This window comes from Gavialis gangeticus, unplaced genomic scaffold, assembly GCF_001723915.1.
Source record: "Gavialis gangeticus isolate Ggan-Ray unplaced genomic scaffold, GavGan_comp1, whole genome shotgun sequence".
NCBI lineage: Eukaryota > Metazoa > Chordata > Crocodylia > Gavialidae > Gavialis > Gavialis gangeticus.
The window spans coordinates 39244051-39258665 of NW_017729032.1; the positions used below are offsets into that span (position 1 = coordinate 39244051).

At 43.6% G+C, this 14615-nt stretch overlaps 1 protein-coding gene and 1 long non-coding RNA gene across 7 annotated transcripts in view; one reads left to right on the forward strand and one right to left on the reverse strand.

Annotated features, from left to right (window-relative positions):
* Nucleotides 1-14615, reverse strand: part of CRYL1 (crystallin lambda 1) — a 120777-nt gene that overhangs the window by 84639 nt on the left and 21523 nt on the right. For both annotated transcript variants that reach the window (XM_019524868.1, XM_019524869.1), the window contains exon 3: nt 3950-4076. In XM_019524868.1, coding sequence (XP_019380413.1) covers nt 3950-4076 — 127 coding nt within the window. The remainder of the gene's footprint in view (nt 1-3949; nt 4077-14615) is intronic.
* Nucleotides 1-14615, forward strand: part of LOC109302918 — a 44085-nt gene that overhangs the window by 10510 nt on the left and 18960 nt on the right. The window lies entirely within an intron of this gene.

A 14615-nucleotide genomic window follows, 5' to 3' on the forward strand; every position in this document is an offset into this window, starting at 1 on the left:
GCACTCTAAATAACTAGCTTATAAAAATTACCAAGATGACTGAAAAATGCAACCATTACACCCTTTAAGTATTTTGTAAGTGCTTAATGATCGTGAATAATAAATACAGCATTCTGTGGCTTACAAACTGAGCCACACAGAGAAAAGTAGTAGGCCACGTTACTCTAAAGTCAGGCAGAAGTAAAGGCAGAGTCATACCTTAGAGACTAACAAGTTCAGAGAGGCATAAGCTTTCATAAGTGATAGCCTCCTTCATCAGACACTACAAAATCCACGTTGTAAGGGTTTGTAAAGACTGATGAAAATGATGTTCAGAAGGAGGCATTGTTGGGGGTCTTAGCTCATGGCCATTTACCTTATTATTATTTGTATACTATTTGCATGTTATGAACAATGAATGCTTTGCTAGATCGGTGTCATGACACTGACAGTTCAGGTATAACTTACTAATTTTTTTATATGACAACTTAATTCCTAACTTAGCTACGGTAATTCTTCTCAGAACCAAAGAAACAAAAACAACTACTCAAATATCCCAAAATGTAATAACAACACAAATGTGACATTTGATGCTTGCTAAAAATCACTAGCTCTTAAATAGCAGGAAAATATCTAGTATATGATACTGTACAGATAAACACTAACTCAGTACAGTGAGAGCCAGCATCCTGACAGAGACATTTTGTACTTTACTACAGTTTAAAAAAAGACACGCTGCAGTGCTCCAGTTCCTGAAATATCAGATTACTGTACTCAAGACCTACCGTTTGTTGTTCAGAGCAAGTAACTTCATTACTAATGCCTGTTCAACTTCAGTCACAGAGCCCAAAAAGGATAAAAATACATTACTTAACTAACCCCACATTACCCAGTTTTGCAATTTTCTTCATGAGTGCCATCAGTTTAGCCAGGCAGCACTACAAAGAGGATGGAACAACCCTACAGGACAATGCAATTCTATGGCAAACATGGCTAACATGATCTTTCAACAGAGAAACAGGGGAATAGCATATTGGAACAGGGAGGGGATTTTTACCTCAGTATGGGGCACTGAAAAGACTAGAGTAGCACATACAATGCTAGCGTCCACATTTTTAAAATGCTAACAGATTGAAAATGAAGCAAAACAAATCATAAAAAATTATTCAAAAGCTGGAGAAAATGCCCTGCTGTTGGATACTTAAAGGGCTCGAGCTATTTAATTTAATCAAAAAGACTGAAATGACTTGATCAATATGCAAGTAACTTCATAGTGAGATAAAATGAATATTAATGAGCTCTTTAATCAAGCAAAGAAATGCACAACAAGAACGCATGCCTAGAAGTGAAAGCCTGACATTCACATTAGAAAAAGCACTTATTTTAAAGCCGTAAGGATGAGAGACCATTGGGACAAACTACTTAGGGAAGTGGTGGATTTTCCACCTCAATGTGTTCAAATAAAAAGAATGGGATTCTAAATTCTCTTTGTACAGTTCTGGAAGATAATTGCTTTTTCACCAGCTTTTTCCTCATTATGCCCCACAATTGTTTTAAAAAATCAGGTATCTTCCTGCTAAAATTAGGGTTCCCATCTTCCATTCAGCCACCTGGCTATCCACCTTGCCCCTCGTGCCCAGAAGGCTCTGGATAGGGTCACACAGAAGACCTGTGCTATTCACTCTGCATATGCAATTTCATAGGTTGCGTTAGCATGGCTCCACTGGGCGCTGTAATTCACAGGAAGTGCTGATTTTCCAGCAGTCACTTCTCTTCTGAATATTTGAGCTACTGCATATTCTGGCAGAAGTTTGGTCAATGTTCAATTATATTCCACTTCTGAGACTGGACATGTTGATAGTGTTCCAAAACAAGTTTGATTACAGGAGAGCCAGAACAAAAACACAGAACTAAATGAGTGTTTGAGAGTGCACTGATATTGTAGTTTTAATACTGTTGTAGTTGTCACATTTACATGTTCTTAATTATCAACTTCTATTCTACATGGTTAAATTATATTTATTTTGTGACTTTGTAACACTTTCTCCTAAGTAAGCTATTTTTAAAAATCCTTTATATGTTGACTCTGACAACATTAGAGTTTTTGTGGAATGTGACAATTCATGATAGTTTTCTCCTCATCCATATCCAACATCTTTAAAAAAAAGGGAGATTAACCTTTTGAGAGAGTACTAAGGATATAATAATCTAATGACATGGACTCTTTTCCATACAGAAATGCCTGACCTTGACATATTGGGAAAAGTGTATTTGTAGTTAAACTTCTATTGCAATAAGACTATCGAGAACCAAATACACAAATGCCAAAATGCTACCAATAACATACTGGCTGTAATAAGGCTAGGGAAACTTCAGAACAAGAAATAAGAACTTTGAACATTTGGTGTTCAGTGGGCGCATCTACAAATGCAATTGATGCACCTACATTTTCTGTGCAGAAATTTCAGGCACATTAAATTGCATCCCCCACACATAACTGAACATGCTCCCGTCAGGAGAAAATTTGCTTCTGATGGGACTGATTCAGACTAGGGCTGCTCCTGCCCAGCCTGCCCCCCTGCAGCAGCCAGGGAGAGCTCCAGGCTCCTCCTGGTGCCAGCCCTGGACTGGCAGGGGCCACTGGGGCTGCTCCTGATCTCCAAAGGGTGGAGGAGAGCTGTTTGGCTGCTGGACAGCTGCCTGCCAGCCATGTGGAGATTGAAATGCCAAGCCAGGACAGCTATCCCCGCTCTCCTGTGGCCCTCTGCTGCTTAGGCTGACTGGGACCAATTTGCTCCCAGTCAACATCTACACATGCACTTTGGCACATTACTTGAATGTGCCAATTTCTAGTACCTGTACGTACAGGTACTAGAAAATGCCACATTAGACTAATCTACTGCGCAGTAATTGCTGTGTACATGTAGGCAGTAACACTTTACTGCACTTTAGATTAGTCTAATGTACAGTAAAGAGTCTTGTGTAGATATACCCTATGTGGACTAAATCTGGGTGCATGAAGCTATATCCACTTCTAAAGTTACTGAGAGCTGCACCTTAAAATTGTATTCCATTTCATAGCAATAAGGATGGTGCAAATGAGAGTTGATGTACTGGGGAGGTACCCTGTTTTTATCTTCTTTAGAATCTCTTGTTGACAATCTTATCTTGCTCCTGCCTCCTACAGCATTCTGTGCACATCTTAGCATTCTGAACAGTTACTGGAAGTCCTATTAATGCAATTATACCATTTTTTATATTTGCTCCCCATTTTTTAAATCCCCATGATTTACAGATTGGAGAAAAACAGCATTCTCTCTTTTATATTTGCATATGGCAAAGGACACAATATAAACACTTAATGAAATAGATTTTTTTCCAACTTAAATAGTTGCTTGATATATCAGGAATAAACCACTGATTAATTTGAGATGCCATTTGGTTAAATTATAACCCAAGAAAGCAAAATTTCAAAACCTTAAGTAGGTGAGAATACAAAAAGTTTCACTTGATTTTACTAGTTTGCTCTGAAGTTCAATTACACAGTCCTCTATAGAACATTTTACCCTAAAAATGGTTTATAAATGCAGAATGTTAAATAGAGAAGTATATGGTTGATTAAAACATTTTTTGTATTTGCTCAAAATCTAAAAAGCAAATAGAATTAGAACTTAAAAGATAAAATGGTCTATCAGTTGAACTAGCACTTTAAAAATATACACACTTAGGAGTATAATTGCCTTCTGGTCTCATATCATGTTTTGAAATGGTCTACTGGAAGAATAAAGTTCTACAGGAAATGAGATGCAAGGAATACTGATCTGAATTAGTCTAATAACTATGAGATAATATTTAGGTCTAAATCATCAAAATTTATTTGCTGTGTTTTAACTGAGGTTGGCTAGAACATATTAGTAAGGCCAGATGAAATAACTGTTTTTTACTAGGAACAGTCAAGCATTTAACTTACCTGAATGAAAGTGGCACCCTCTAGTGCTTCTTTTAAGTCTGAACAGCCACTGATGAGAGAGAACTGCTTTTCTGCGCTCAGCGTTCCTTTCAGCATTCCTGACTTTTCCAGCTCTCTCATTTGCTTGCTAACAGAAACAGAACACACATATAGTTAGACAACCAGCTCTTTTTACTACTTCAGAACCACAGTTAAGTGCTTCAAATTTAAAAACATTTAATAACCTTACTGTGTTTTGGCTACTTTGCAATGCCACCTTAGGTGCATTTAATAAGCTTTAAAAAGTGTTGCCAACAGTTTGAATCCTCTCAGTTAAAGGAAAGGCAAGACAGGGAGAATATTGGGGAAACCAACAGGATAGAAGTGGTAGAGAAACACACACGACCTCCCCTCCCACCTCCATACACACACAACTTTTATTATTCCTTTTCTGTCCTCCTCAAATATGGCTTTAGAACAAATGTATTTTCATCCTGGCTCCATCAAGAATCTAAGCCTGATTCTGTACCACTGAAGTAACTATTGCTTTGCTTTTTGTTCTACTGAAAAAAGGATCAGACCCTTATTATGGTGGTACTACTGGTAGAAAGAGTATCACATAATCCACCTTAAAACAGACTTTTCTGACTTTTTCACAGTCAAATTTCTCTGCAGGAATGCAATATTGCTGCATATAAAGTGTCCGCGTGGGATACTTTTTCAAAAAAACAAGAAACAATCTCTGTTCTGTCGTAATTACCTTCACAGGGAGAAAAAGTTTTAAAAGAGCTCACTAATGTAAGATTAAGAAACAAAAGGAATTATAGGATTCAAAGTCTGGAACTTGAGGCAAGACATTTTCAAATTGTAAATAAGATGCACATGTTTAAGCACTGATGGTAATTATCTGTTGATACCAGTATCCTGGGATGTGACAAACGGAGTATAAAGTGAAAGAGAATCTTACAAATCAAGACTGAAAAATCAAAAGACAACCGACTGATTAGGAGTACAATTTCTATTTAAAAAGCCATACATTTCCTTTCAAATAATATATTAACTTGTTTAATCACAAATTATTACGTTCTGTGGAGAAATTACTAGGCAAAGTTCTACAGCTTATATCCCAAAGAAAGTCAGACCAAAAAATCTAAAGCAATTCCTTCTGGCCTTAAACTATTACTCTATTTGTAAATTGTGTATGAAATTTGCTTAAGTTTCTTAGAGCACAGCTTGTGCCACTTGCCAGTATTATCAATCCCTCAATAATAGCAATTTCTGTATTAAAAGTACAGTTTGGGAAACAAGACTAGTTCAACAAAGAAAGCATTCTATGGTAGAAAAGCCTAGTTTGATAGGGAAAGTATTCTATGGAGAAATATGTTAATAAGTTTTATAAAGTATAGAAGGCAGAAAAAATGCACCCTCCAGCTGTTCAGAGAGCAGAAAAAGTAGACTGCCAGTGCAAGGCTTGTGCTTTAATTTGTACATGTGATCTTGCATACACAAATATCCTAACTAGCCATGTGTATATCCAGTTACATTATTTGGGCAAGGAATCATTATACTTAAATCAGACCATGCAATCCTATGTATTAATTTCCTTTTAATGTGATGCAAAAATGTTTATACAAGCCAGGTTCAACTCCACCTGTACCTCAGACCTCCTTTCACTTGTTGTGTCCAACCAGCCTCAATGTCCTGTCCTTTTCCTCTTACTATTTCTAGTGCATAAGGCTCCAGCAGAAGATTGGGTCCCTCGTGCCTTTCCTTAAGCACCACAAAAAACACACAGCAAGAGAGTTACCACCCTGAAGACCTTATCTAAGTAAACCAGACAGTGGGTAAAATGAATTGTCTGGAGGCACAGCAGGTCTGTAGCAGAGCCAGAAACAGACTGCAGGTTCCTAGGGTTGCTTCTTGTCCTTTTTTTTAAACAACTGCTACATATTCCTCTTGGAAACAGAATGGATATTGCAACCCTTAGACATGTGTAGTAAAGTAAAAGCTGTGTTATCCAGCACCTTACAAGCTGGCATGCTCTATTAGCCCTCATAAAAGGTAAAAGCGAAACCAGAAGTGCTTCCAGTTTCACTGAGCCCCCGCAGCCTGGGTCATGGCAGCCTGCATGGGGCCCGCCTCCCTGTCCCTCGGGGCCCACGGGAGAGGCGGTGATGTGGCAGGAAGGACAGCAATGCGGCAGGAGGGGTGGTGACGCCCTGGACATGGTGGGAGAGGCGGCGGCCCGAACAGGCAAAGACGCCTGTTCAGGCCTTTCAGTTAACCAGCATATTTTGTTATCCAGCATCCCCCATTCCCCATGGGTGCCGAATAACAAAGCTTTTACTGTATATCCTAGTGAGATCCCTGGGCTGCTGGAGTACTAATGTTCTGTTTGTAGTGGTAGCAGATGACAGAACAAGAAGCAATGGTCTCAAGTTGCAGCAAGGGAAATTTAAGTTGGATATTAGGAAAAAACTCTCTCACTAGGAGAGTGGTGAAACACTGGAACAGGTTACCTAGAGAGGTGGTGGAATCTCTTGAGGTCCCTTCCAACCCTCATTTTCTATGATTCTGTATCTGTTCCCTGACCAAGCTGCTGCTCTCCTTTCTGCTTCCTGCCTTGTGCTCCCTACCTGATCGGATGCTCTGCTTTATGCTCCCTGTCCTATTTACCACTGTGCTGTCTATCCCCTTCCCAATCTGCTACCTGCCACGTACAGGCTGCCTATGCCACTTCTGGCATTCATGTGGTAGGCTGACCACCCCTGCAATAAGGGACTTGTTATCGATCTTATTTCCTCACTTTAAAAGGTATATTAACTGATGGCTGAACCAAATGAAGAAAATGGACCAAACTGATGTCTTGGGGGTAGAAAAGCATGAAGCCACTTCTGACCTGGAATGTGCCAGATGTTTACCTGTACTCTGGCTTGTCATTTTTAATAGCCTTTTTTCTATTGATTTTAGCCTTTTCTTTAAAATAGATTCAAGTAATTTTTGTGACTATCTCTGGGAAAGCCTCATTATACAATACCCTACAGCGCCCAGAATGAAAGATAAAAATGGATCAATTACAGCAATTTTTAGCTTCTACTCTAAGAAGTGCTGTGCAAGTCTGGATAAACAGACAGACACATGACATTCCTATTGGGTCTCAGGTGGCAGTATTACAAATAGAATCCTATAATTCATTCTTTTTGTGTAGGAACAAAGCCAGAAACTTGGAAGGGGCACAACATTTTTTAAGTCAGTTTGACTTAAGGGAGTTTTGGGGAGCAAGTCAGCATATTAAAGATCCTAATTTTATATAAGGACTGAAACTTTTCTCCTCGATAAGTTTTCACATTTATACTCTGCAGGCCAAACAGGCACTGAATTCAGCCCTTTCCAACTTCTGAAACTTGGAACGGCCAAAAATGCTCTGATGGAATGTTTTTCAGAGAATGCCACTTTGTCATAATCAAAGTGTTTCATAGGGACAGTTTGATTTCAGAGTCTTAACAGAACCCAGGTATATTTTCAAACCTGCCTGGTTCTCTGCCAGCTCATCTGCCTGGCTCCTCAACAGTTCAACCTGGCTGCTGGGGAGCCCAGACTTCCAAGCTACTGTCTCTTCAGAAGCTGTCTGGTAGGGTGATAGAGAGCAGACAGCTTAAAAGCTTCAGGCGCCCAGGCTCCACTGCCAGGTGCCTGGTGGTCTGTCACATTGAGGATCCCCAAAGCTTGGAAAGCAGCTGGAGAGGCATTCAAAAAGGAAGCCAGGAGCTTGAGAGATCCAATTCTAATGCAAGCCAGGACATCCAACCTTCTGGCACCCCCACATCTTGCAGGATAGACTGTTTTAAGGAAGCAGCAGTCCTGTCTCCCAAAAACCAAGACTCCTAGCTCAGCCACAACTTCCAGCTTCTGGTTTATTCTCAACCTGTCAGGTAGGATACCATGAGACACAGCAGCCGGGAAAGTCTCCGTATACAACTATACTTCCTGTTCACTATCCCAGTCAGCACTATGTCAAAGTATGCTGCGCACTGCATGTGTGTTATCTTCTGAATCAGCAGCCTCACAGCAGCAGACAGGCTAAATAGCTCTGCCTCTTATCTAGGATTGTAAATAGCAATTAAGTAAGTACCCTTTTAAACTCCCCTAATGTTATCAGTTAAACAGTTAACCAGTAACATGTATCCAGCTGGGATCAGCCCCTACCTGTACTCACTTCTTCTCTGGGTGGCAGCAGTGGGCTGGGAAAGCACCTCACCTGCTGAAGTAGCCCACGGCTTTATAGGGCTGTGGTGAGGTTTGCTGCTGTGCCTGCATCCATCCCCAGCCTCCGGCAGCCACACGCTGGTGGCAGCAGCAAGCTGGGAAAACCCCTTGCCCACTACAGCCACTGGTGTGCAGCTGCCCAGGAGCAGGGGCTGCAGGGTCCACAGAGCCCTGTCCTGACTCATTGCTGGCAGCAGGCGTACCTGTGCCTCGGGGCAGATGATGGGGAAGGAGCCAGGGCTGTACTGCCACAAGAAGAATCGGGCCCCTCGCAGTTTCCCTGCCATCCATCCCAAGGTACATGTACACCTGCCACTGGCAATGAGCTAGGCCAGGGCTCCACAAACCAGTGCAGCCGCTTGAAGCCTCCCCACTGCCTTCCACAAGCAGCCTGGACTCCAGGTAGGCCCCCGCTGCCAACCACAGAACCCAGGCTGCTTGTGGTAGGCAGCAGGGAGGGCTGCAAGTAGCTGCACTGGGGTCCGTGGAGTCCCAGCTCAGCTCATTGCTGGTGGCAGATGCATGCACACCTCAGAGTGGACAGCACAGAAGGGGCCAGGCCTGTGCTGCCACAAGAAGGACCAGGCCCCTTGCAGCTCCCCACAATACTAAGTACTAGTCCTCCCTCCCCCTTCTTGCTCCTCCCCCCTTCCTTCTTGCCTGCCCTGCCTCCTTCAGAGACACTGCACTGTTTCCCTTTCCCCACCTCTTCCCTACTGAACTGCTCCCCACCCCATGCTAAATAATAACTGGTAAGATATTATTGGTTATCAACATGTAAACATTTAACCATTCACATCCCTACTCTCATTGGAGATAAATACTTAAAGGCAAAAATCGTTGTGGGTGAGGAAGATACTGTGATACTCAGAAGCTTATCTACAGTTGTGCACAAACATTCAGATAATCCAAGAGAATTATCACAGGTTTGTTCTCCTGGTAGAAAAACTTACTCAAAGCCCCATGTACAGATATTCAAATGCTGAGGCCCTGAAGACTGGAGAGCCTGCAGTGCTTATACTGCAGCAGAGGGGGTGACAGGGCTGTGTACATATTCTAGCACTAGCCAACTGCCTGTCAAGAATGACCCAGGGGAGGGACTGGGATGGAGTGCCACCACCTAACGCCCCATGCTGACACTGTTCTGCCTCTTGCAGGGAGCGGGGTGGGGGAGTTCAGGCCAGCAGCGCTGGCCTCAACTCCTCCACCCTCTGTCCAGTCCTCAGCACCACTTCGGAATCATGATGGTGCTCCCTCATGCTTGGAGCACTCCGATTGGCTGTTTCCATCAGCCAATTAGAGTGCAAATAAAGCATTACAGACAGACACACAGACTTAGGCTTTTATAACATTAGATACTCTGCAGGCTCCATAGTATGCCTAACAACAGATGGCAGCAGTGCATAGGGCAGCCCTGACAGGCAGTCTGGGCCAGCCCGTTGTCAGCCTGTGTTTTCCGCCAGCACAATGTGGGGATTGTGAAGGGAGGTATGTTCTGCTTTCTGCTGAAACAGCAGAGTCCAGCAAGAAACAGACACACTGTCTTCTGGGGGAGGCAGTGGGGAGGAGGAGAAAAACTATCGCACTGCCTTGGTGTTCTAATAGTGAAGAAGCTTTTCCTAATATCTGAACTAAATCTACTTTGCTGCAACTTCAAGCCACTGTCTGCATCCTACTCTTTGCAGCAAAAGAGAAACAGTGTTCTCCCTCTTCTTTATGGGAGCCCTTCAAGTATTTGGAAGCCGCTGTCATGTTCCCTCTTAAGTGCTTTTCCACAAGCTAAACATGACTATTTCCTTCAACCTCACATCATTTGGCTTCCCTTCTAAATCCTTTATTATTTTTGTGCTTCACACTGCAAACTGATACTGAATCTGTGACCCACCAAAACTATTAGATCGTTCTTTACAGTCCTGCCAACCAGCAATGTGCCACACATTTTATCTTTTTTTTTTAATTAGTGTTCTTCAAGGTACAGCTCCTTGCATTTGTCAGCATTGACCGTCATTCTGTTAGCTCCCGCCCACCTTTTCAAGCTCTCAAGATCCTTCTGAATTGCACTCCTGTCTCTTAGTGTGTTTGCAGTCCTTTCCAGTTTTGTCATCTGTAAATTTGCTCAAGAAGCTCTCCATTTCAGCATCCAAATCACTAGTAAAACACACTGAACAGCACTGGGCCCAGAACAGACCTCTGGGAGACTCCACTCAAAACTTCCTGCCATTCTGACATGGATCCATTCATTATTACCCCTTTCTTGCAGCTACTGAGTCAGTTGTTTACCCATCTTATAGTAGTTTTGTCTAGCTCACATTTCTCCAGTTTGATTATAAGTAGTTCAAGTGGGACTCTGTCACAAGCTGAAGTCCAAATACCCTATCAACTGCGTTCTCTTCTTCCATCCAACAAGTTATCTTGTCAAAGAAGTAAATCTAATTTGTTTGGCACAATTTATTCATAGTAAATTCACACTGACTGCTCATAATCAGTATTTTCTACTTCTATTGCTTAAAAATGGATTACCTTGGGAAGTTACTGGAGAATATCCTAAATATTGAGGTGAGGTTAACTGTTCGGTATTGCCCTGGTCCTCCTTTTTCCCCTCTTTGAAATTGCATTTTTAGATTAATCAAGTCATCTCCATATTCTAATGATAATGCTCCAGCATGGCCTTACCATCATGCATATAAGCCCCTGCATGTTTTAAAATGGCTACGGGGGCACTTTATCTAAACTTCATCAAATGAGGTTTAGATAAAGCATCCCACAGCCAATTTTAAATGTGTGGGGGACTAATACATGTGATGGTAAGACATTTTAAATTAGAGCATCTCTCTAGGAACTGCTCTAATTAAAATACACCCCCCCACACATGCCCAAGCACATGTAAAGGCAGCTCTTTCCCAGTTCTCTGGTACCTTGCCTATTTCCTCTGCCAGATACTTCAATAGTTTGGGGTGCAGTTTATCACCCTGCTGACTTGAATTCATTCAGACCCATCTAAAGCTCTGACCTTCTTCTGTTACCTTATCCCTCAGCTTGTCACCTTCCTTAAACAAACGGTCTTTATTAGCTGTCTGGTTGCAGCCTAATTTTTTGTAAAAACTGATGCAAAGAAGTTTTCTTGGCATCTTCTGTTAAGAATTCACACTGCCCATTTAAAAATGGACCCACAGCTTCCTTGATCTTTCTTTTCTGGTCAACATATTTATACTAGCCAATTCCCCATCAAGAATGACAGGGTGGGGGGAGGAGGAGAAGAGCAGGCAGGGATGCAGCCCCATGCCCCCTGCCTCGTCTGGGCCCCCTCCCCCGTGCTGCTTGGGGTCTGGGCCCGCTCCCCCACTCCCTGCCGCAGCTAAACCAGCTCCATCCAGCTAGCTGCAGCCTGCAATATAAATACAAGGCAGCAGAGGGTGCTATGCAGCAAATAGCATCTTTTAATAGGCAAGCAGTTCCCAACATGAACAGCTTACTGAGATGAAGGATAATGTATCAGTTTCAGTTTGTCAGAAAGATGGACAGAAGGTAAACCAGGGTGTGTTCTGGCACAATCTCAATTTTACTGCTTAGGAAATCCCTAAACTAACCTTGCTTTTTGGAAGCTGAAACACTCACTGGCGTAATCCATACTTCAAAAGAGCAGATCTAGTTAAAGAAAAAAATTGCTACTAGAATTTATTAGCACAGAAAGAGAGAATTCACTAAAGCAACATCTGAATCAATGCAACATCTGAAACAATTTTTATCTGTCTACCACTATTGTCTAGAGGCCCTGACAAAGATCAAAGCTGTATTGTGATAGGTGTTGCATGAACAACAACCAGGGTCAATCCAGAATTTAACTCAAATTTAATATAAAGAAGATGGAAAAGTAACAGAAATTTCACAAAAGGAAGCTTATGAAAAGTAGAAACTTGGACAAACTACTAGGGAGGAGTATAAAAGTATTACTTGGGTGTACAGAGATAAAATCAGGAAAGCCAAAGCGCAATTGAAGTTGCAGCTAGCAAGGGACATGATGGGTAATCATCTATGTCATCAACAAGTATGTCATCAACAAGAGGAAGATCAGGGAAAGCATGGGTCCCTGACTGAACATGGGAGGCAACTTAGTGCCAAATGATGAGGAAAAGGCCAAAGTACTCAATGCCTGTTTATAACTCAGTCTTCACTGGCAAGGTCAGCTACCAAATTAGTGCACCTGGAACACAGTTTGGGGAGAAGGTGAGCAGCCAACAGTGGCAAAAGAACAAGTTAGGAACTATTTAGAGAAGCTGGATGTGTACACGTCCGTGGGGCCAGATGCAGTGCATCCATAGGTGCTGAGGGAGTTGGCTGATGTGATTACAGAGCCACTGGCCATTATCTTTGAAAACTCATGGCAATCAGGAGAGGTCCTGGATGATGGGAAAGGGAAAATACAGTACCCATCTTTAAGAAAGAGAAAGAGGAGGATCCAGTACAGACTAGCCAGCTTCACTTCAGTCCCTGGAAAAATCATGGAGCAGGTCCTCAAGGAATCCATTTCTAAGCACTTGGAGAAGGTGATTAGGGACAGTCAGCATGGATTCACCAAGGGCAAGTCATGACTGACCAATATGCTTGTCAGTGGCAATGTGTAAGGGGTACCTGGGGGTGCACATGCACCCCCTAAGAGCAGCGGTGCACCCCCTGACCAGCCGTACTTGCCGCCTTCCCTGCAAGCACTGGCCAGGGAGTGGAGAGATGTGGCGCACCCAGAAACAGCTGCAGCCACTTCCAAAAGTCACATTTTATTTTTACTAAGTTTTTTTTCCTGGCGATTCCATGCCAAAATTGTGGGGATAACCATTTTCACAGGGTTTACAGAAACTGTTTTCTTTCCGTGGTTTCTGCAAAAAATGCAAAATTGCAAATAAGGTAGATCCCTAATTATTCCCCTGTATTTAACACTAGTGAAGCTATATCTGAAGTCCAGTTTTGCACCCCTCCCCCCCAACTACAGAAAGGATGTGGACAACTTGGTAAAGAGTCCAGTAGAGGGCAACAAAAATGGTTAGAGGGCTAGGACATATGATTTTAGAGGAGAGGCTGAGGGAACTGTACTCATTTAGTCTGGAGAAGAGAAGCCTGAGGGGGGATTTAATAGCACCCTTCAACTACCTGAAGGGTGGCTCCAAAGAGGATGGAGCTAGACTGTTCTCAGTGGTGGCAGATAATAGAACAAGGAGCAATGGTCTCAAGTCGCAGCAAGGGAAGTTTAGGTAATTACTAGGGGAAAAAAACCCATATCTCACTAGGTGGTTAGTAAAGCACTGGAACAGGTTACTCAGAGAAGTTGTAGAATCTCCATCCTTAGAGGTTTAAGACCTGGGTAGACAAAGCTTTGGCTGAGATGATCTAGCTGGGAATGGTCCTGCTTTGGGCAAGGGGTTAGACTAGATGACTTCCTGAGGTCCCTTCCAACCTTAATTTTCTATGATTCTAAGTTCCTTAGGTTGCACAGCAGATCAAGGCAAAGATGTGGCAATGGAGAGACCTAAATTCAATCTTGGGCCCTATACTTCCTCCCCTCGATACTAGCAATCACCACCATTACTTGAAACAATTTGGTTTTTTCCTTCTTCAATGTACTATATATTCCTTAGGGTGCACCAATAAGAGATTTTTGGGGCTAATACTGATAGCCAATTTTTAAGAAGGCATATCAGCTGATACCAATCTAATTTCTGTACCAGCCCAACAGCTTGGAGAGCTGCGTGCAGCTGGTAAGTCTGGTGTGGTAGAAGGGGAGTGGGGAGGGAAGGGGTGTGGGGAGGCAAATTGTGGTCCTCGCAGTGAGGGAGGAGTGGGGCTGGGGCAGGGGCTGGAGCAAGTGTTGCCCAGCTAGGGCAGGGCAGGGCAGGGCAGGGCAGGGCAGGTGCGGGATGGAGCCAAGGCTTGTCCCGGGAGTGCTGGGTGTGGGGGGTGTCAGCTCCCACTGCTGCGAACCACTGGCCCGGCGGCTCCCGCCACTCCTCCCACCGTTTGTCCAGGAGGGAATGGGGGGGCAGGGGGACATGTGCCTCCAGACCTGCATGGGGCAGAGCCAGGCAGGGCAGAGCAGGCTGGGGCCAGGGCTGCATGGGGCTCTTCCCAGCCCGCCCCACCCTGCGCAGATTTGGGGGCACTCCCCCCCATGCCTTCCCAGATGAGCGTTGGGAGCAGCAGTGGGAGCTGCTGGATAAGCAGGCAAGTGCCAAACCAGTGGCTCCTGGATGAGCGGCATGCAGCAGCAGCAGCCACCCTCCCCACATACCTCCAGATGAGCTGAGGCTCTGTCCCGCTCCTGCTCCACCCCAGCTGGGCAGCGCTTGCCCCAGTACCTGCCCCAGTCCCACTCCTCCCTCACTGCAGAAGCCTTGATCTGCCCCCCCACCCCCAAGTCCCTTCCTTCCCCCCT